General features: G+C 46.5%; 2 protein-coding genes across 3 annotated transcripts; one reads left to right on the top strand and one right to left on the bottom strand.

Moving 5' to 3' along the window:
- Positions 1 to 2,240: 2,240 nt before the first annotated feature.
- LOC125537128 (uncharacterized) lies at positions 2,241 to 4,309 on the top strand. Its single transcript, XM_048700422.2, has one exon. It carries the CDS (start codon positions 2,401 to 2,403, stop codon positions 3,469 to 3,471), a length of 1,071 nt encoding a protein of 356 aa, XP_048556379.1. The 5' UTR covers positions 2,241 to 2,400; the 3' UTR covers positions 3,472 to 4,309.
- Positions 4,310 to 11,917: 7,608 nt separating this feature from the next.
- Positions 11,918 to 20,821, bottom strand: LOC147984680 (uncharacterized). 2 transcript variants are annotated; one of them, XM_087543694.1, is made up of 4 exons: positions 14,965 to 20,821; positions 14,361 to 14,891; positions 13,952 to 14,267; positions 11,918 to 12,212 (listed from the first exon to the last, which is right to left on the bottom strand). In XM_087543694.1, exons 1-3 carry the CDS (start codon positions 15,202 to 15,204, stop codon positions 13,962 to 13,964), a joined length of 1,077 nt encoding a protein of 358 aa, XP_087399820.1. In that variant the 5' UTR covers positions 15,205 to 20,821; the 3' UTR covers positions 11,918 to 12,212; positions 13,952 to 13,961. The 2 variants fall into 2 exon arrangements, with proteins under 2 accessions (XP_087399820.1, XP_087399819.1); XM_087543693.1 differs by having other exon boundaries at positions 11,918 to 14,267.
- Positions 20,822 to 21,490: the final 669 nt, after the last annotated feature.

The following is a 21,490-nucleotide window of genomic DNA, read 5'->3' as shown; positions in this document are numbered from 1 at the left end:
ATCATCGCGTGTTTGCCTTGGTACAACATAACGCAACAACATCTCGCCGTAGCAGCTACCTTGCGCGACGCACGCGACACGCCTACACATGGGCCTCATGCTTCCACGTTGGCCTCGCTCGGCCAACCCTTCAGGACGCCCTAGCGAACCCTTGCACTTCCGCTGCCGCAGTCACACGTCTGCCACCATCAACCTGCTACAGCCGCCTGCTCCGATCCGACCGTTGTTCTTGCCGTTGATTGCATCTGCGGACGAACTCGCTATCAGTTCATCCACACCGATGCCTTCGATCATAACCTCCAGATCAACAGTCGTGGCCTCCAAATAACCTAGCTCATGATACCACTTGTTAGAATAAATCCAAGGCATACCGTCGATCATCCGAGGATCAAGCAACCACACGAGCACGACACCGAGATTTGTTAACGAGGTTCACCGATATGGCTACATCCCCGGGGCCTGACTATGGGCGCTCCTCCCCATGACACCGCTACAATACCACATCCGGTCGCCCTGGACACCGGCACATGCCGCCGGCTTCCCCTGCGTTCCGGTGCTATTATGTTGGCATAGGTTACATCGTGTGTCTACCCTCGCTATATAAGAGAGGCCTAGGATACAAGTGTCCTATTAGGACACGACCCCATATCCTATCTAAACACAATACAACTCATAGTCCAACTGTAACCTACCTTGTACACAATATTTGACACAACTCTAACAAGTTTCAACTGCTAAAACTGAAACTTAAAATGTGGTGTTCTCCACGTGCGGAATCCAATAACTTTGTAGATCGCAAGGCAAATTGGGCGGCCGGACATGTTTCGACTACTAAAACATGATGGCAATGATGTTAAATTTAGCAAGTTTCAAAAACTTAAACTTAAACCCTAAGTCCTAAGAGCAGAACCCTAAAAGTGTTTGTAACTTGGTAAAACTTAATGTTACAACTATCAAATTTCAATATTTGAAACTTGGGTCATTTTTAAGCTGTCGAAACGTATTCAAGACTGGTCTTGTTTGAAAGTTTTCATCGCGATGAAAACAAATATGTAAACAAAACTTAATTTTGGACTTTCGGTTCAAACTATAAAGTAGATTAAAATTAAAAGGTCAATTGAAATAGACATGGGGGACATGGGAGATGGGGTTGACGGGCATATGCAACTCTGGCAAAAGCTTCAAAGAGTCTGCATGAATGGACTCGGCCCTACAGTGCTGAAAGCCTTAAGACTAATCAAGTTTACGAATCTTAAAGCAATCAAACTGCTGGGCACGACTAGGCAAGTACGTGCCCAGCACTTGCGCGTCCCTGCGATTTCCGGTTGAATAGGGTGCATCCGAAGTTTAAAGTTCAAATCAGGGCTGGAGTTTCTGCTTTACTTTTTTGGGTAATATGGAATTGTCGCATTGGGTATGTTTTTGACATGGCAAAAGCTATCCATTTTTGCTCGTCATCTACATAGCAACTTACTGGATTCTATCTTTGCCGGGAGAGGGGCCGAGCGTCCACGGTCTTTAGGTGGATCCTATGAGAAATGGTTGCTTGGAATCTGTTCAACGGATTTGGATGGCGGCCTAATAACCCGCCTAGTCCTCCTGGCCTTTTGTTTTTCTATTTAGACATCAATCAGAATGACAAGAACAAGTCCCACACATAGTCTATACACCATACACATACACATATACACATACAATACCCACCTCCACTTACACACTAAAACGGCTTTTACAATACAAAGCTCAGATGTGTTCAAAAAAAAAGCTGAGATATGGCACCACATGCAATAATACATAACACACGCAAATTCAGCAACGCAAACATCATCAGTATTTTTTTCCTTTCGAAACCTAACCATCTTCTAATATATTTTGTTGGGAACTCAATTAACCATTCCGGCAAAAAACCCTTAATTAATTAACCATGGATCTGATCTAGTAACACTGTAGTATGTGCGCGGGAGCTAGCAGGTAGCTAGCATGCAGACGCGGCGCTCGTGGCCCGCGCTGGGCTGCTATATAAGCTGAGGTAGGCTGCGTGCGACCGCTTCCCTCTCTAGCTACTAATCTTGCCTTGTCGTGCTGTTCGCGGAGCTGCAAGGAAGGAAGGAAGGAAGTGTGGTAGGATCACCATCAGCTCGCAATAATACCTGCACGCCCATTTTGTTGTGTAGCCCTTGTCAGCGAACCTCGCAGCTGAAAACCCCACCCACCCCGGCCCCCTCCCCCCCCCCCCCCCCCCCCCCCCCCCCCCCCCCCCCCAATCCCATTCCCACCTCGTCCATCGATCGATCACTCTTTCCTGCGTGCGTGCTTCGTCTTCGTCTCTAGCAGCCGCCTTTGCGCGTCTTGATCTGTAGACGTACGTACGGGGGTGAGGGCGGAGGAGGAGATCAATTCATGGCTGCAGCGGGCGGGGGGGCTGCTGCGGCTGCGGCGGTGCAGCCAGCCGCCGCTGCGGGTGCGGGCGCGGGGAGGAGTAGCTCTTCCTCGGCCGGAGCAGGTGGCGCTGCCGGTGCCGGCACCGTGGCCGACCCGCGGGCGGAGGCGCTGCGTTGCCCACGCTGCGACTCGGCCAACACCAAGTTCTGCTACTACAACAACTACTCGCTGTCGCAGCCGCGCCACTTCTGCAAGGCCTGCAAGCGCTACTGGACGCGCGGGGGCACGCTCCGCAACGTCCCCGTCGGCGGAGGCTGCCGCAAGAACAAGCGCTCCAGGAGCAGCAACGGATCAGGGGGCAGGCCGGGCTCCTGCGCCGTCGTCGCCTCCTCGAACGCCGCTGCCGGGGGCATCACGTCGTCTACCTCCATGTCGCTCCCGCCGCCGGGCTCCCTCTCCTCGGCTCTGGGCCTCCACGGCCACGGGAGCAGCTCCCTGGCCTCGCTGCTGCTCGGGAGCGGCGCCTCAGGCGGCGACCACCTCGGCCTCTTCCACGCCATGCAGTCGGTCGTCTCGGACGCCACCGCCTACGAGATGCACCAGCAGCACCAGTCCCAGGTGGATCAGCTGCTGGGGCTCGGCTACGGCGCCGGCGACGCCAACGGCTCGCAGATCCACATCAAGCCCTGGCAGCAGCACCTTCAAGACGGCGCTGGCGGCCTCTTTGACGGCTTCTACGCGCCGCTGCTGTCCGGCTCCATCGTGCCGGGACTGGAGGAGCTGCATGTGAAAGCCGAGGCCACCGCCGGCGAGCACCACCACCACCAGCAGAAGAAGGCGACCGATGGGGATCAGCAGAGCTGGGATCAACATCCGACGTCGTCGTCTAACGTCGAGGCTAACATCATGGCCTCGGACGCGCTCATGGCCGCCGCCGCCGCGGCGTCCATGAACCCGGCGGTCAGCAACGCTGCCACGGCGCCGACGTCCTCCCCTCTCATGTACTGGGGCAACGGGGGCATCGGCGGCTCGCCTGCAGCGTGGCCAGATATGGCCAACTGCGGATCCTCCATTGCAACCTTCTTCTAGCCGGCCGTCCAGTGAGTCTCGAACTCTCGACGGATGGCTAGCTCGTTGCCGTTGGTCGTTAACTTGTCGATTTTTCTCCTCCATTTTTCCGGTTAACTCTTTCCTTGACTACAATAACATGTAATTTGTGGGGGGAAAGCTAAGATGAGAGAGAATACTCTGGGTAGCTAGAGAGGGAGATGATCTCGGAGGTCAGAAAGCAGTTAGATCCAAAAAGACTCATAGGGTTTGTTCTCTTTCGCCGATGGAGAGATGGACCAGTCCAGTCCATGTTCTTGTGCGGCGTCGCCTTCAATCGATAATCAAGAAGACAAGGGCATGCATGCATAGATCAACGCGGAGAAGAGGGAAGAAGCACGCAAGCAAGTGTAAGTGTAGATCACTCCTGGCTATACTGCTTGATTTGCTGCTTCTCCCTCTCCTTGGATGTTTTGTATATAAGGCATATGGTGTAGGTGTGGGGAGGATATATGAGAGCTAGCTAGCAATAGCATGCAGCAGCAATGGTGGTGCAAGTAATGAGCCTCTCTCTCTCTATAGCTTTCTCTCTCATCTTGGCATTTTAATTAGTGTGTTTAATTGGTTACTCCAATTTGCCAACTCTCGTTAGATGTATAAGTTAATACTAGTACTCCTCCCCTGGAAGCTTAATTAGAGAACTGTTTTTGAGTTCTCAAGCATTGGTCACCTTTTTAAGGGTTTCTTCTTCCTTTCTCTCTGTCTCTCTCTTCTAGAGTGGATTTCTTTCATTTTCTTGGGGTTATCTTTTGTTCAAACTCTGTTGTACCAGTGATGACATTGTGAGTTATGAGGAATTAAACTGGTACTGTTGTCCTGATGATGATTCATACAAGTCCCCATATATGTGTGTGTAAGTAAGAATGAATACTATATGCACGCATTCTATCAACTTGCTAGCTATAGTTGCTTCACTTTTAGTGCATGGATGGATGTCTCACTTTTGGTCATGTGCAGCAGCTTTAGCTAGCGAGCTTTAATTTGCGCTCCCTCTTGTGGATGCGCGAGCGAGCGCATGATCAGATCTTTGAATTCTGTGCATTTTGGGAGAGGGCTGTCTTATTTGTGAAGGATCGATCCATCATAGGATTCCCGCATGCAGTGCCACTCATGCAAGTTAGCGCTATCATGTTTCTGTGATCAGAATCTTTTATGCCCACGTTTGCAGATAGACGGCGAGGGGTAAAAATACGGCTGTTTACATATGCTTGTTCTTTCCCGCATGTCTCGTAGCCATTTTCGGATCCGTATTTGATGCTAGCAATGTTCACACTGCTGCTACGTGAGTGTACCATGAAAAGGAAAGGGAGATAAATTTGGGAAGAAGAAGGTAAGCAATGTGTGTGCTAGCTAGAAGGCACTTGAAATGGAGGACATTTAATTAGGCTTGGTTTTGTGTGCATGTAGGAGTATATAAAAGGTGCTTGGTAACATGATATATTTAGATTCTCCAAAGCGTCTTATAATTTGGAGAGAGATCATATATATCATGTTACCATCCTTTTGTCATTTATTTTGTGAATGTTGGCGAGTTATGCATTTGAATCTATTGTGCACATGTAACTTCTATAGTACTGTTACCCCGCAAAAAAAAACTTGCATAGTACTGTTCCTTTTTTTTTTGCATGCATGCTGTTCCTAGATTACGGCCTCATAAATTGTTGTACAATTAAAGTGTTATAATGTGGCAACAGCAAGACTTTATATTCAGCAGTTCATTGAATATGCATGCTACTCAATCATACACATGTGGATACACTGCTAGAATTAACAAGAGTATTAACTGATTGTACACAACTTGCTTGTGTATGATGTTTAAATCCTAGTTTCAACATTTCTTTAGCAACATCAGCCCTTCTCAGTTTGTGGCACTTGAACCTGTTTTGGCTTAATTTGTTGGTAGATTGCATGCGCACGCACGTACGTACTTAATGCTTGCATGCATGCTGAATTTACTGCATGCATCTCTCGGCTCCTTTTCTTTTTCTGACGGGCCTGCTCATACTATATACTGAAATATTGGTGGATGCCGCGAGTCACCCTGGATAATAACATCAGGTGCATATCCTTATGCATAGTGATCGATCTTTAACCCAGGGTCTGCAAATCCAGAGTACGTACTCTGCGTGCTTTTAAAACGCACTATTACTTGTACTACTGCAAAGACATAACAAACCCCTTCAATTATAATTAAATGCCTTTTCTGCTACCAACAGCTGTAATGCCAAATCTCTTTCTGATGGTTTTGCTTCTCGGATTCATAACTTCGTATGTGCAGATGTTTGTGTCAAGTACGTACAAAAGGTAGTAGATCATCAGGGTCCATACGTAGTCTGATGACCCATTGCACATTTTCTTGTCTTTCTGGTGTTACCATACAAAAGGCTGAGTTACTAGATTTTGAAGTAGGAATGTATGGTTAGCATGCTTATCTAACATATGTTCATGTGACAATTAGTTTCTCCTTTTCTTTCTTTCAAAGGAAGATAATCCAGGGTCTCTTCGTCGATTGATGCAGACAATCCTATAAATAAAAAATATCTAATGTGTGACCTTGTATGCAAAAGATATTTAACTTCTTCACCCACAAATAAAAAGATATTTAACTTTTCTTACAGTCCTATATATTACTAACTGTGGCAGTATAAGTACCTCTGGGAGAAATTAAAGTCCCAGTCATTGAAGCTGACAAAACAAGTGCACGAGAGGACGTCCTCGACCCATAGGCATATGAACCCACTGTTTAGAAATGCATTTTAAACGCATTTTAAAATGTCAAAATTTCGAGAGAAACATTTGACGCATGCATCTTTGCAACATGTGTGCGCGGCACAAAGTTTTGTGAAAAAAAACTCTTTTTATTTTGCCTCTATGAAAAAGATAAATTTCAGTGCTTCTAAATAACGTTCCGCGACACAGTTTTTTGAAATTTTCTGTGCGCACATAGAATGTGAAGATGTATGTGTTATTTTCTTTTTCAGATTTTTTTGGCATTTAGAAATGAGTTTCTGAAGTGGGTTCATATGCCCATGGGTTCATCCATGTACTTTCCACATTTGCAGTGGCAGCTCTATTTTTATGCTTGATAATTTTTTGCTTGAAGATACCCTAGGTAGCATTGTGGTGAATACGGAAAAGAAATGACTTTGATGCGAGAGATGAGGGGAATACGGGACAAAGCATAAATCATTCACTAATGGAATCAACAAGTGTCGATTACACTTGTCAAAGGGCGAAAAGCACTCGACAGACAACCTCACCAGCAAATACAACTTTGCCAAGTGTTTTTCCACGGACACTCGACAATGGTGTACTTTACTAATACGTCAAAAAAGGTGTACTTGCCGAGTTTCTTAGAAATGTCCGGCAAACAAAAATCAACAAAAAAATTGAACCAACGTGCCATGTGTCCACACTTTGCGAGTGTCAAGTGCACTTAGTAAAGATATGTTGTGTGCCAGGTCAATTGTGTTGGGGCATGTGGTAAGCTATGCTAGTGACAGACAAGAATTTATGACGTGGCCCCCCTCCGGTAGTTATTTGCTCTAGTATTTCTTATTTATTCCATAAAAATTCCTCGTGAAGTTTCAGCCCATTTGGAGTTGTGCAGAATAGGTAGCCCGACGTAGCTTTTTCAGGTCCAGATTTTCAGCTGTCGGAATTCCCCCTCTTTGTGTGAACCTTGCATATTATGAGAGAAACGACATTAGAATTACTCCAAGAAGCATTATTATGCATAAAAACATTATAAATAACAGTAGGTAAACATGATGCAAAATAGACGTATCAACTCCCTCAAGCTTAGACCTCGCTTGTCCTCAAGCAAAAACCGAAATCGAAAAACATGTCCACATGCTTAGAGAGAGAGGTGTCGATAAAAACAAAATACGGACATAGAAGCATCATATAAATTATTATAACAATAAAAAAATTTAACATGAAACTTTTATCATAGACTTCTCATAAATAAGTGACAATTCATCACAACATCGAAGTATAAAACATAAACTATATTAGATACCAACAAACTATATTCTCATTCAACTTTGCAACTACAATTCATCATCTTTTCAGGAAGGGTCACGTATCGGAGCCGTTAGGCAAGTCCACATACTCAACCATCCTATAGTCTTCTATGATTGCTAACACTCACAACATACACATGAGCAAAACGTTTCAACCAGACACATAGAAAGATAGGGGCTTATAGTGTTGCCTCCCAACGTATTCACCTCAAAGGTGATGTCAACAATAATAACTCATGCTACCCATATCCAACTGGATATATGTGCCTAGATCTTTCCTCATCACATGATGCTTGCCAAAAGAGAAAATAAAAAGGAATAGAGAGAAGAACCTTGACTCTTGCATAAAAGTAAGTTCATAAAAGTAAAAGATAGGCCCTTCGCAGAGGGAAGCAGAGGTTGCCATGCGCTTTTTGTTTGTATGCTCAATCCCTTAGTGCAAAAGAACGTCACGTTATATTACCCCTTATGATAGCAACCTTTATTATGCAGTCTGTCGCGTTTATTCTTTGCCATCACAAGTTCGTACAATGCTCAATTTTATCTTACAGTAAATGATCTAACACTTTTAGAAGCAATTTTTATTGCCTTATTGCACCGAGGACAACTTACTTGAAGGATCTTACTCAATCCTTAGGTAGGTACGGTGGACTCTTGAAAATAAGATTTGGATTTAAGGGTTTTGGATGCACAAGTAGTATCTTTACTTGGTGCGAAATTTTTGGCTAGAAAAGATGGGGGGCAAGCACCACATGTTGAAGGATCTATGACAATATAACTTCTATGTGAATATGAACAAACACAAATCATTACGTTGTCTTCCTTGTCCAACGTGAATAATTTTGGCATATGATATTTTGATGGGGGCTCACAATCACAAAATATTTCCAAGATAGTATATTTGCATGTGAATCTTCTCTTCCCTTATTAATTCTTTCATGAATTGCATCATTGACCAATGCTATATTTGTCAATCTCCAATAAAATTTTCTACTTATACTTTTCCTTATGTGATGTCATTACTTACCATAAGATTAGCATATGATCTTTTTCATTTATTTCCTTTCTTTTTATTGAAACATGAAAATAAAGAAAGCAAAAATCAAACTAAACTTTATTATTTAACTCACACACGATTACAAAGATAGATCGCTAAGCAAACTCTCGAAGAGAAAGGATCGAACTAAACTTTTATTCATCTAAAGTAAAAGATAACTATGGATCGAACTAAGATAAGTAAAGGCAAAAGATAGCGGAGGTGATACAATACCGGGGCACCTCCCCCAAGCTTGGCGCAAGCCAAGGGGAGTGCCCATACCCGATACTCAATTTTTTTTTGTGATGAAGAAGGAGGTGGTGGTGATGAAGTGGAGGTGATCCTGTCCTTCATGATCAAGAGATTCTCCAGCCTATGGATGACGCTCTGGAGGGCGATGATGTGCTCTTGCAACAGAATATTTTCACAGATGAGATATTTATTTTGCACACAAACTATTTCGATGATCCGAAAGGCCTCGATCTCGGTGGGGTGAGATGATCATAGTAAGGTTTAAGGATATCTTCTTCTTCTTCCTCGGCAGGCCAGGCCTGCTCAACCACCAGCGCTTGATCTCCAGTAGCCTCCTTGCTCTTGTAACCTTTGACGACTTCTACAGGCTCTTCTCTCTTCAGCTCGATCTTCGTCAACCAAGCATCCTCTTCCACGTTGTTGGGGGAAGAAGAACACATGATGCCTGGCTCAATAGATCTGACCGAAAACAACAAGAAAAGAAAATAGAAGATTTCTCCGTGATACGGTGGTCAATAGGTTCGGGGGGCATATAAAGATTTTTTATCTTGGGAAACAAGCAAACGGAAGAAAAACGGAGTCCAGAAGGTACCACAGGGTCACCTTCCTGGTAGTTTCTTATTTTCCTATTTTTCAAATATTCCAAAACTGACAAAAATTATTTTTGCGGATTTTTCGGAGTCCATTTACTTACCGTATCATGTACCTCCTATTTTTCATGATTCTGGAGTGTTCCGGAAGGTTTTTTTTATGTGTTATTCCGGTGTCATAGTTTGGATAATATTGCTTTCAACATTAATGGGCGTACCTGAGATATAATGTTTTATTCATTGCCCATTAACAACCTTCGGGTTAGTACCTTCTGCATTATTTATTTTGATGGCTCTAGATCGATAAACCTCCTTGATAACATAGGGTCCTTCCCATTTGGAGAGGAATTTTCCTGCAAAGAATCTGAAATGAGAGTTGTGCAAAAGAACATATTCTCCAACTTTGAACTCACGCTTTTGGATCCTTTTATCATGCCATCTTTTAACTTTTTATTTAAATAACTTGGCATTTTCATAAGCTTGGCTTCTCCATTCATCTAGTGAGCTAATATCAAATAACCTCTTTTCACCGACAAGTTTGAAATCATAGTTGAGTTTTTTAATTGCCCAATATGCTTTATGTTCTAACTCAAGAGGCAAATGACAAGCTTTTCCATAAACCATTTTATAAGGAGACATACCCATAGGCTTTTTATATGCTGTTCTATAGGCCCAAACTGCATCATCTAATTTCTTAGACCAATTCTTTTGGGACCTATTGACAGTCTTCTGTAAAATTAATTTTATTTCTATATTGCTAAGTTCAACTTGACCACTAGACTGAGGATGATAGGGTGATGTAATTCTATGGTTAACATCATACTTGGCAAGCATTTTACGGAAAGCACCATGAATAAGGTGTGAACCACCATCAGTCATTAAATATCTTGGGACTCCAAACCTTGGGAAAATAATTTCCTTAAGCATTTTAATAGAGGTGTTGTGATCAGCACTGCTAGTTGGAATAGCTTCTACCCACTTAGTAACATAATCAACAGCAACCAATATATGAGTATACCCATTAGAGGAAGGAAAAGGTCCCATGTAATCAAAACCCCAAACATCCAATGGTTCAAAAGCAAGTGAATAATTCATAGGCATTTCTTGATGCTTACCGATATTACCTATTCTTTGACATTCATCACAAGATAAGACAAACTTACGAGCATCCTTAAAGAGAGTAGGCCAATAAAACCCAGATTGCAATACCTTGTGAGCAGTTCTGTTGTAACGCCCTCGATGCGGCTATATCTCCCACGTGTCGAAGCACGACTTAGAGGCATAACCGCATTGAAAGCAATGTCGCAAGTGAGGTAATCTTCACACAACCCATGTAATACATAAGGGAAATAGATACCTAGTTGGCTTATAATCACCACTTCACACAACACATGAATAAAGCATTACATCATCCAGATACAATTAAGGTCCGACTACGGAACCAAAATGAAAGAAGACTACCCCAAATGCTACACAGATCCCCGATCGTCCCAACTGGGCTCAGCTACTGATCATCTGGAAACAGAACAACATAGCGAACACAATCTTCATCGAGCTCCTCCTTGAGCTTGGTTGCGTCACCTGCTCGGTTCAACGACACCTGCAAGCTGGATTTTGGAAGTATCTATGAGTCACGGGGACTCAGCAATCTCACACCCTCACGATCAAGACTATTTACGCTTATGGGTAAGGTAAAGGTATGAGGTGGAGCTGCAGCAAGTGACTAGTATATTTGGTGGCTAACATACGCAAATGAGAGCGAGAAGAGGAGGCAAAAGCACGATCGAACAACTATGATCAAGAAGTGATCCTAGAGAACCTACGTCAAGCATTACTCCAACACTGTGTTCACTTCCCGGACCCGAGAAGAGACCACCACGGTTACACACGCGGTTGATGCATTTTAATTAAGACCAACTTCAGGTTTTCTACAATCGGATATTAACAAATTCCCATCTGCCCATAACCGTGGGCACGGCTTTCGAAAGTTCAAATCCCTGCAGGGGTGTCCCAACTTAGCCCATCACAAGCTCTCACGGTCAATGAAGGATATTCCTTCTCCCAAGACAATCCGATCAGACTCGGAATCCCGGTTACAAGACATCCTCGACAATGGTAAAACAAGTCCAACAAGACCACACTACTAGGGAAAAGCCTACCAGCAGCGAGGGTTTTGGGCCTCTCAGTAGCGCGGGCACCGGCGCTACTAATAAGGCGCTATAGCTAACGTATAGCAGTAGCGCCGGTTGTCCCACGCTACTGCTATACATGAATAGCTGTAGCGCTCTTTGGGAAAGGGCGCTACTGATATTATCTGCAGCGCTGTTTGCTGGGACGCACTGCTGACAATGCGGCGCTACTGCTAAATTTCCCCCCTCGCTACTACTAGTTTATTTATTAGTTTTTTTCCTGCATATTTGTTTTGTATTTGTTTTGTATTTGAATAGGCTTTATACAATAATCTTTAGCATATCATACACATACAAATGTAATCATAGCATATACATACAATTAGTCTCATCAAATCATGTCATCATCATAATCATCATCCAACACAAAGTGGTCTCTCGTCATCATCTCGAAAATAGCGATACAAGTCTCGAATGATATGCAAATACATCATCATCCATCTAAACAATGATATACACGAGAAGAGCTATCACTTTGAGAACATGAGTTCGTATCCCTCTTTCGCATTAGCGTGAACCTCTAAACTAACTACTGCCTATCTCTCAGAAACCAGAAGGGCCTGACACTCCGGCCACTTGTCGTATATATACTCCTGGCATAGCACTTCTTCGCCATCTATGATCTATGCACCTGCATCATCACATGAGTCAATGATATGCAACATATATAGTTGAGCAACAGAAAGAGACAGACTTGGCAAAAATAAAAACAACATATCATAAGCATAAATAACAAAGTTCATCGTACCCCAAAATGCCCTAACTAGAGTGATTTTCGCTAGTCGAGGAGTAGGACGGTTTAATTACATCACAAATAAAGTTTCACCGTGCATAACTCAAAGTTTTGTCATACAGAAAGTATGGACTAAACGGACACATTTTCATATATAGACAATCACTCCAACATGTCGTTCCATCCATCCAAGTCAGGGAGATAGTCCCCGAGCCTAGTGAAAGGCTTCAGGTCGAGACGCTGAGAGGCTATCCATGTTCGGACGTCTTCCCGCGACATTTGTCCTTCTCCGTAGAACATCCCTGTTTTTCCGACGACCTCCTTCATGATGATTTGGGCAAGTTCGCGCAGGATGTTATAGAACTCAGCTCGAAGTCGATGATCCTCGATATCTCCTATGTCCTTTGCCCATTGCAGAATATGGGCATCGCCGGATCTAGGTGACATGCGAAGGTTCTGGTGATCCCGTCTGTACTCCAGCATGTGGTGTAGGACATAGAATCCATCATTAAGAGAATCGTTCGGTTGCTGGATGCAGCAGAAGTCGGTCTTATGGCCGAAGGCGACCTTGCCGCCCCTTCTCTTCTTGTCCCTGACCTCTCCACCCCTTGCTTGGTAGTAAAACATAGCACTGTCGAGAACATCCTTGATGTGGGTGTAATCCTTTTTGTGAATGTTCTTCGACGAGTCCAAGTAAAGAGCGTGGGAGAATCGGGGGTAGAGGATGATGAGGACGGCGCGCCCGCCGCTGCGCAAAATAAATCCTCAAATTAATTAGCCTCCACCGTGCAAATGAATGATTGAAATCGAAGGAAGGATAGCAGCGCGGATGACTTACACGGGATGATAAGGCACGAGAATCGCCTCCTTGTCCTTATTGGCGAGCATGAAATTGACGATGTAATCCCTCGCGTATTCATGGTGATTTGCGCAGACTCCCAAGAAGCCCTCGTGCATGTAGTACGGGTCAGCGACACAGCTATGAGATATCTGCTCAACCCCGATGATGTAGTTCATGTGCAAGGCATAAAGGCGGACAAATGTAAAATCCAGCTTCTTCACGTGAAACATGTCGAATATGTAATCGAATCGGAGGAAGAACTTATCCGCGGGGAAGCTGTCGACGTACGACATTTGCCGCGGAATGTTAACCACATAGAGTGGGTATCCTGGATCTTTCGAGGCGATGAGGTCTTTCTCTACCCGCAGCACATCGTCATGAAGTCTCTTTAGATCACCGAATCTGGCCCGTAGCGCTGTTGCAGGTAGGATTGGTTGACCGGGGATATGCCATTTATCCGCACCGGGGATATCTATATGGTCCTGAAGCCGAGGCTGCTGAGGCGGCTGGATCATAGAAACAGCTTTTTTTACTTTCCTCGCTCTCTTCCTAAACTTCTTTACTACCGGAAGGTCATCCATAATATGTTGAGACGGCAATTCAGGAACCGACTCATGACGCTCAAATCCCGAGGAGGCGCCAGTATAGACATACTGTTCAGCAGCGCCATCGTCGTCCTCATCCTCGTCCATGGCGACGTCATCAGCGACTAATGGAACCTCCTCCTTACCCCGTCCGCTATCACCCAACCCGACACCCGACGATAATTGGGTAGGCGGGGTGTTGACGTTCATACCTTGCTGAGGCTACGTGCTCGTGGGTGTGCTCCCGGCCGCCTCCAGACGAAGCAGAATCTTTGGCCACAACAGGACCCACCCAACATTGCAAAAATCACCAAGCCGCCGCGGTGTCTCGTTGTCATCCCCCAGTAGTACTGGAGGAGGCAAATTCTCGTGGCCCGGTTTGACACTGGCCACGGAAACCTTGAAGACATTCGGGGGGATCGGCCCGCTGTGGAACAATGGTTCCTTCGGCTCCATTATCGTAGCCTTCCCCACGTCCACCTTCTGGTCGCCGATGGTGTACAATATGGTGCATGGGATTTCGTCGGCCTGCAAAGAAAAGTCTGCGACGTGAGACATCCGAAAGGCAACGAAAACGGGAGATTATACATTTATATTGAAGGGGGCCGGTGTGACAGATACCGTGAGGGCGTCGAGCTCAGCCAAAGATGAAGCACCGCCTAGCACGTCCGGTGCGGGAGCCAGTGCGGGAGCAGGTGCAGCTGCAGGTGCTGGTGCAACGCTAGTCGAGCTGCTGCCCGCCAAGAAGTCAGCAAGGGGAAAGTCCGCTGCATCTTTTTTTGGATTTTGCCTGGTCCAATTGAAAACGGCCGGAACCAAGGTAGTAGAAATATCTAAAGCCACCTGTTTTGCGGCAGCTACTGCTGTTGCGACTGTCTCAGTTGATTTCTTCTCAACCGCAATCTCAACCCTCTTGTCGATGTTTTCTTCATTTAACATCCGTCTTTCCTTTCTCTCCTCCGTGGTCTCACGGTAGTACTTCTTCCATGTGGTGCCGTCTCCGACACCGTGCACGCGTCCATACGACGGTCGAGTATCCTCCGGTTGTTGTTTCAATATGTTCAACGCCCGGTTGAATGGAGTGTCCCACTTGGGCCTCGCCAATGCCTCAGACGGCGAGTCGCTTTCGGCCGCAATCCTGTACTGCTCTCTCTGCAAAAGGCACAACGATCATTTACAAATATGACTAACGTGTGCAGTCGAATTGATCAGAAACTAAAATTACCAGCAGTCTCATGAACTCCGTAATGACCGGTGTTGTCTCGTAAACCTTTTTCACTGGGTCCCAACGGTGCCGGGCCCTGAGGACGTCACGCTCCTGCGGGACGGTGAACTTCGCCAAGGGGTCTGGGATGCCCAGACTCGCGGCTTCCGCATCCTCCTTGGCCCATTTGGACCTCTTTCCGTCGTAACCACGGCTTCCGAGGTGGTGGCTCCCAATGTTCCTCTCTTGAAGCCCCTTCATGTACTTAGACTTTTTTTGGCATCTTCGGCCTCGCAAGCCTCCTTGAATATTTGAAACTGCTCTTCCGTGATTGTCGGATTATCCTTTACAATCTCGCAGTAGGGTTCCTTCTTGTCGATGATCCTTGCTTTCACTCGATTTTTCCAGGCGGCTAACGCGTCGCTAAACTTGGTCATGGCGTGTTTGTTTATCTTCTTCATTGCCGGGTCCTCATCTGGATCTTTATAATCCTTCTCATTCCGGCCCGGGAACAAGAATATCTGGTGAAACTTCTTTAGGAGGGAGCTCCTCATATTTTCTATCTTCTGTAGTTTCTCATCGTTGATGGTGGCGGTTGTCCGTATGATGCAGCCTATTTGATTGCCGTAGCATCGACGCGCTTCCTCGGGCGCCGTTGGCTCAAAATTTCCGTCGTCCACCTCCGTGACCACCACTCTAGTAGTCCTGAGTTTGTTAGGAACCCGTTGCCTCTTTGCTTTCGGTTCTACACCGGCTCCGCTCCCCGAGGCAGCGCCGGTCTCAGTCTCAGCGCCGGTCTCGATGCCGGTCTGAGTCTGAGCGCCGGTCTCAGTCTCAGCACCGGTCTGCGTGTTGGTCTCAATCCCCGATGCCACCGGTGGGCCCAGCAATAACATTGGTTGATCATCGGTAAGGCTAACAAATTCGTCTGCCGCCCGGTAGGCGTCGTCGCAATCACCAGAACCCTGTCCTTCATCGTTGCTAGCCATGTTTCCTATGATTAGATCTAGTCAATTAATTCTAGACCTAATAAAATGAATAATGACATAAAAAGGCCTATTGTTTTGCAGGAATGTTGACTCCTTCCTGGTGTGGCAAATCACGGGCACTCGATATGTCCTAGTTTGTAGCACAAGTCATGTCGAAATTCACGGAAAATTTCAGCATGAGCTTTGCTAAAAAGTGGACAAATCAAGAACCTGAAATTTGCCGGAAAAGAAATGAATCAACATTCTGGCAAAAATAGGCCACTAAGCATCATTCCCTGCAAACAGTGTTCAAATATACACGAGCAACCACATGTGCAAACAGTGTAGAAGAAAATTCATTTAACTACTAATAGAACAAAATTCAGTTAACTTTAGTGCTCTATAATGATGAAAGGAAAAAATTTCAGTTAACTACTAATTTCATTCATTTAGGTTATTCATTTAACATCACCTAATTAACCTACTGTACCAATACTACTAGCATCACTACTAACCTAATTAACCTAGCAAAACTCTAGTGCTCTAACTGAAAAACATCTAATTAACATCTAATTTTTTCTCTAAAATACAGAGAGAGATGAGTGAGGGGGAGGGGTGGGGGACTTACAGAGAGGGGAGAGACGGTGGCGGGGAGGTGCTCGGTGACGGTGGCAGGGGCGGAGAGGGTGGGCTCGGGCACGGGCAAGGGCAGTCCTAGGCGGGCTCAGGCGGCGGTGAGGTGGAGGGCGCCGACGGTGATGTGGAGGGCGGCCTTGGGCGGCGGCTGTGAGGCTGAGGGCGGCCTCGGGCGGCGGCGGTGAGGCTGAGGGCGGCCTCGGGCGGCGGCGGTGAGGCTGAGGGCGGCCTCGGGCGGCGGTGGTGAGGCTGAGGGCGGCCTCGGGCGGCCGCGGTGAGGAGACGGCGGCGAGGGCGAGGGACGATTTGGGGAAGAATTGGTGGCCGGGGGGCGGGGTGGGGGGAACCGCTGTTTAAGTGAAATGTAACGGTAGCGCGTTTTCGGAAAGACGCTATAGCTAAGTTAGCTATAGCACGTTTACTGAAACCCGCTACTGCTATTCCTTTCTCCTTTTTTCCCTTTTTTCTTTTATTTTTCTTTACATTTTATTTTTTCCCTTTCTCCTTTTTCTATTTCTTTCATTTTCATTTACTTTTCTACTTGTTTTTCACTTTATTTTATTTCCGTTAGCAGCAGCGCTTTACACATAAGCGCGCTGCAGCTAAGGAGATTAGCAGTAGCGCTGGGCCATTATACGTGCTACTGCTAGGTTGGCCTAGCCATGTGCGCCCAGTTCGAACATAGCAGCAGCGCTTTTCGCTAGTACACGCTACTGCTAGAGTCATAGCAGTAGCGCGGTTTATTCACGCGCGCTGCTACTAAGTAGCAGCAGCGCTTGATTTTGTACAGCGCTACCGGTAAAATTCTGTGTATAGGCTTTTCCCAAGTAGTGCCACCCGATGTGCCGACAAATCCCGATAGGAGCTACACATATCTCGTTCTCAGGGCAACACCGGATGAACACTAGGTACAACTAAAACCAACCCTCAAGTTTCCCCGAGGTGGCGCTGCAAGTGGCTCTGTTTTGGACCAACACTCAGATGAGCACTGGCCCAGGGGGGTTAAAATAATGATGACCCTCGGGAGCGCGACTCCCAAGGGAAAAGTAGGTGGTGGTGAGGCAAATGGTAAAACCAAGGTTGGGCCTTGCTGGAGGAGTTTTATTCAAAGCGAACTGTCAAGGGGTTCCCATTATAACCCAACCGTGTAAGGAACGCAAAATCCGGGAACATAACACCGATATGACGGAAACTAGGGTGGCAAGAGTGGAACAAAACACCAGGCATAAGGCCGAGCCTTCCACCCTTTACCAAGTATATAGATGCATTAATTAAATAAGAGATATTGTGATATCCCAACAAAATATCCATGTTCCAACAAGGAACAAACTCCAATCTTCACCTGCAACTAACAACGCTATAAGAGGGGCTGAGCAAAGCGGTAACATAGCCAAACAACGGTTTGCTAGGACAAGGTGGGTTAGAGGCTTGTCTTAGCAATATGGGAGGCATGATAAGCAAGTGGTAGGTATCGCATCATAGGCATAGAAAAAGAGCGAGCAACTAGCAAGCAAAGATAGAAGTGATTTCGAGGGTATGGTCATCTTGCCTGAGATCCCGCAAGGAAGAAGAACGAGTCCATGAAGAAGACAAACGGACGTAGTCGAACGGATCCTCATAAACGCGACATTATCGGAACCAACCCGAAGAAGCAACACCGGAAAGAAGCAAACAACATTGTAACCAACCATCACATCAACATGGCATGATGCACAACCAAGTATGATGCATATCCGGTTTAATTATGCATGGCATGGCAAAGTGCACAGGCAAAACTACAAGTTAAATGGAGCTCAATATGCAACGAGTTGCATATTGACGAAACACCACAACAATTATTTAGTTCTCTCCCGTTTATGTACCCAACAATATTAAATGTTGATTAACATGGAAAGGGGTGAAGCACAACAAAACTACCTATCTAGGCAAGTTTAAATGAGGCCGGAAACAACGAACAACAATTCTGGTAAAACCCCATATGCATATTTTAAGGTTTGGTACTGTTCTGCCCTAAACATAATTTTAGAGTTGTTAAACATGCAAAGCAAGTACACCATGTTAAACTAGGCATTTTCCACCCCATTTACATATAAAGTTTATTAAATTTGGAGTTACGGTTATTAATTTATGAATTAAAGCATTTTAGCATGGCATATCAGCAAAATTAGTCAAACACCATTTTAAACATTTTAAACATAGATGAAAGTGGCCTAATATGAAACTAGATAAAATTCTAAGCAAGTTACATATATAAAGTTTATACATATGATGCACGGTATGTGAGTTATTAAATGCATGAATCTTAGGGGGTTTCCTGCAAAACTGCTCTCTCTGGAATAAATGATAAATTCATAGACAGGAAAAAAATATGCACTAGGCTGGATCTGGGATGAACTGGGCTGCACAGGAGCATGCGCAAGAGAGAAAATCTCGTCCAGGGCGATGGATAGCATGAGGACGCTCACACTGGGCCAAACGGGTCTGCTGAAGATGGGCAGAGGTCGGGGCCGGTTGGGACGGATCGGGCCAGACCAGTTTGTGCGAGCCATTAGGACCGAGCGGGTTCGGCTGGCCCGACCGGTTGACATGATCAGGGCGGAGGAGGCCTGGTCAACGGAGCGACCTGCAGCGGCTGCAACTCCCGCTCGTTGCAAATAAGATGCAGCGCGGCGAGGGACTTGGTGGCTTGGCGAGGTAACGGCGCGGAGAAGCGGGGAGCGTAGAAGATGGGCAGATCCAAGGCTGAGGCAATGAGATCCGGCGACACGGGTCTCAGGGAAGCAGGGGCGCCGGACTTGCCGCAATTCCGGCGAAGGAGAAACAGAGGAGGGCTCCTGCGGGCGACGCGTCCTTGTCCTCGTGAAACAGAATGACGACGGCGGAATTGGCGCGTTCTCCGACAAGGGTGGCAGCTTGAGGCGGGGAAGACCCAGAACGGGACGAAGACGACGGATCCGAGGCGGAGGTCGCAGTTCCCGGCGAGGACGCGGCTTTGGGCGAGGCAGAGGAAGCAGGTCCGGGCGGCGAGGTTCTCGCTCGATGACTTGAAGGCGTGGACGAGGACGGCTGTGGGAGACTCGAAGCAGAGGCGGGGCTAGCAGCAGACGGGGATGGATGGAACCGGCGTTCCCCGGCGACAGCGACGGCGCAACAATAGATTGGAGTGGCGACGATGTTCCTTCATGGTCACCGACGAGGGCGCGATGCGAGGTGAGGAAGAGGGCGGCCCTGCTGCCCCGGTGCTGCAGGCGGAGGAGCTTGGGCCAGCTGGGCCTCGGGCGCGAGCGTTCCAGCTCGGGGGGAGCTCCTGTGGTCAAAGGCGAAGACGGTTGCGAGGACGGAGGACAACGCGGTGGCAGCTCGGGGCTCCGGTGGTACGCGAGCAAGGCACCTATGGGTGCTCGAGGTGGATGGGTGGATCGAGGGGAAGGCTCGGGTTGGTGAGGAAAGATCGAGAGGATATAGAGGAAAGCACCGGTTGCGTAGGTTCGACGGTGATTGGCCGGTGACTGAAATCGAGGAGAGGTGGGTGGACTGGGAGGGATCCCGATGAAGATGCTGAGTGGGTGGCAGCGCGGCTAGGGGTGGATGGAACAAGCCTCCTAATTTTAGGGTTGGACCTCAACTATATATAGTGAGTGGTTAAGGTTTGGGGTTAATCCGGTCCCTCCGATTTAGATCGGACGCTCGAGAATAAATAGCTAGGGAGATCAAATAAGAAAATGGAGACGTTTTGTAGATGTTAGGGGATGATCCGGACCCAACGGTGATGACTGTCCGAGTCCGGTTCGGGTGAGTTTCGGACACGCGCGAGGGGATCATGCACTGTGCAAAGAGGGGTAGGCTGGCCTAGCGGTCGGTAGTGAAATGTGTAGAGAGGCTTGGGCTGAGAGGAGAGGAAAGAAGGCAGCCCGGCAACCGTTTCCGGAGACCAAAAACGTCCGACGTTTGACCGACTACTATTGCCGCTATAGTTTAACGGTTGGGCTATCAAACGGACTCCGAATGCAATGAAATTTGGCAGGCGACCTACTGACAACATAAAAACACCGCATGCCAACTTTCAACCCATTCCGAGAACATTTTCAGGACACTTATAAAATAATATTTCGGACATGCCGCGGGCGCGTGCGAGTGTGACTGGGCTCAGAACGGACAACGGACGGAACTGGGGAACCCGGACGGATGCAAGTTTGAAAACATGATGATGCAATGCGGATGACATGGCAAGATGCGACACGCAAGCAAATGACAAGGCAACAACAAAGAATAACTAGAAGACACCTGGTGCAACGGTCTCGGGGCGTCACATCTGTCTCCCTCGTGATGTCCTCCATAAGCTTCGGAGTGACATTTCCATAGTATTTGTTCATGTTCATGCTTAGGTACACAACGTCTAATAATACCATCTACTCCTTTATAAAGATGTGGGTCATCCCAAAAGTTGTGACTTAAATCATAGAAGAATTTTTTTCTTTTGTTGGTATGTAAAGCTTTGGGGTATGTATTTAGCAACAATATAATTAGCATAGTCAGCATACCAAGGTGTACTATTAGAAACATTTATTGCAGCTAATTGCTCATCAGGAAAACTATCATTAATAGGTTGTGGGTCGTCAAGAATATTTTCAAGAACTAGTACAGTGAGGTGCTAAACAAACGGTTTTAACCCCTTTCTGCGACGGCATTTGCAACTGCCGCCAAGTGAATGTGGGTGATAGGGGGGGGGGGCCTTCCCACACGACCCGGAAATCGTCGGGGATATGCCCTCCTGGCACACACGCTCGGCAAAATAAGGTCATGTGCGACCGACGAGCATTGAAATACAGAAATACATACAATATTACTAAAAAATACAATTATACAGGCGAAATCATTTCTGGTCGTAAGTACATCCCGCACAGTCAGCCAGCGCTAAATGTTTCCGTTCGTATATACATCCC

This window comes from Triticum urartu, chromosome 2A (assembly GCF_056163025.1).
Source record: "Triticum urartu cultivar PI428250 chromosome 2A, HENAU_Tu73, whole genome shotgun sequence".
NCBI lineage: Eukaryota > Viridiplantae > Streptophyta > Magnoliopsida > Poales > Poaceae > Triticum > Triticum urartu.
This window is presented reverse-complemented; position numbering and strand designations above follow the sequence as displayed.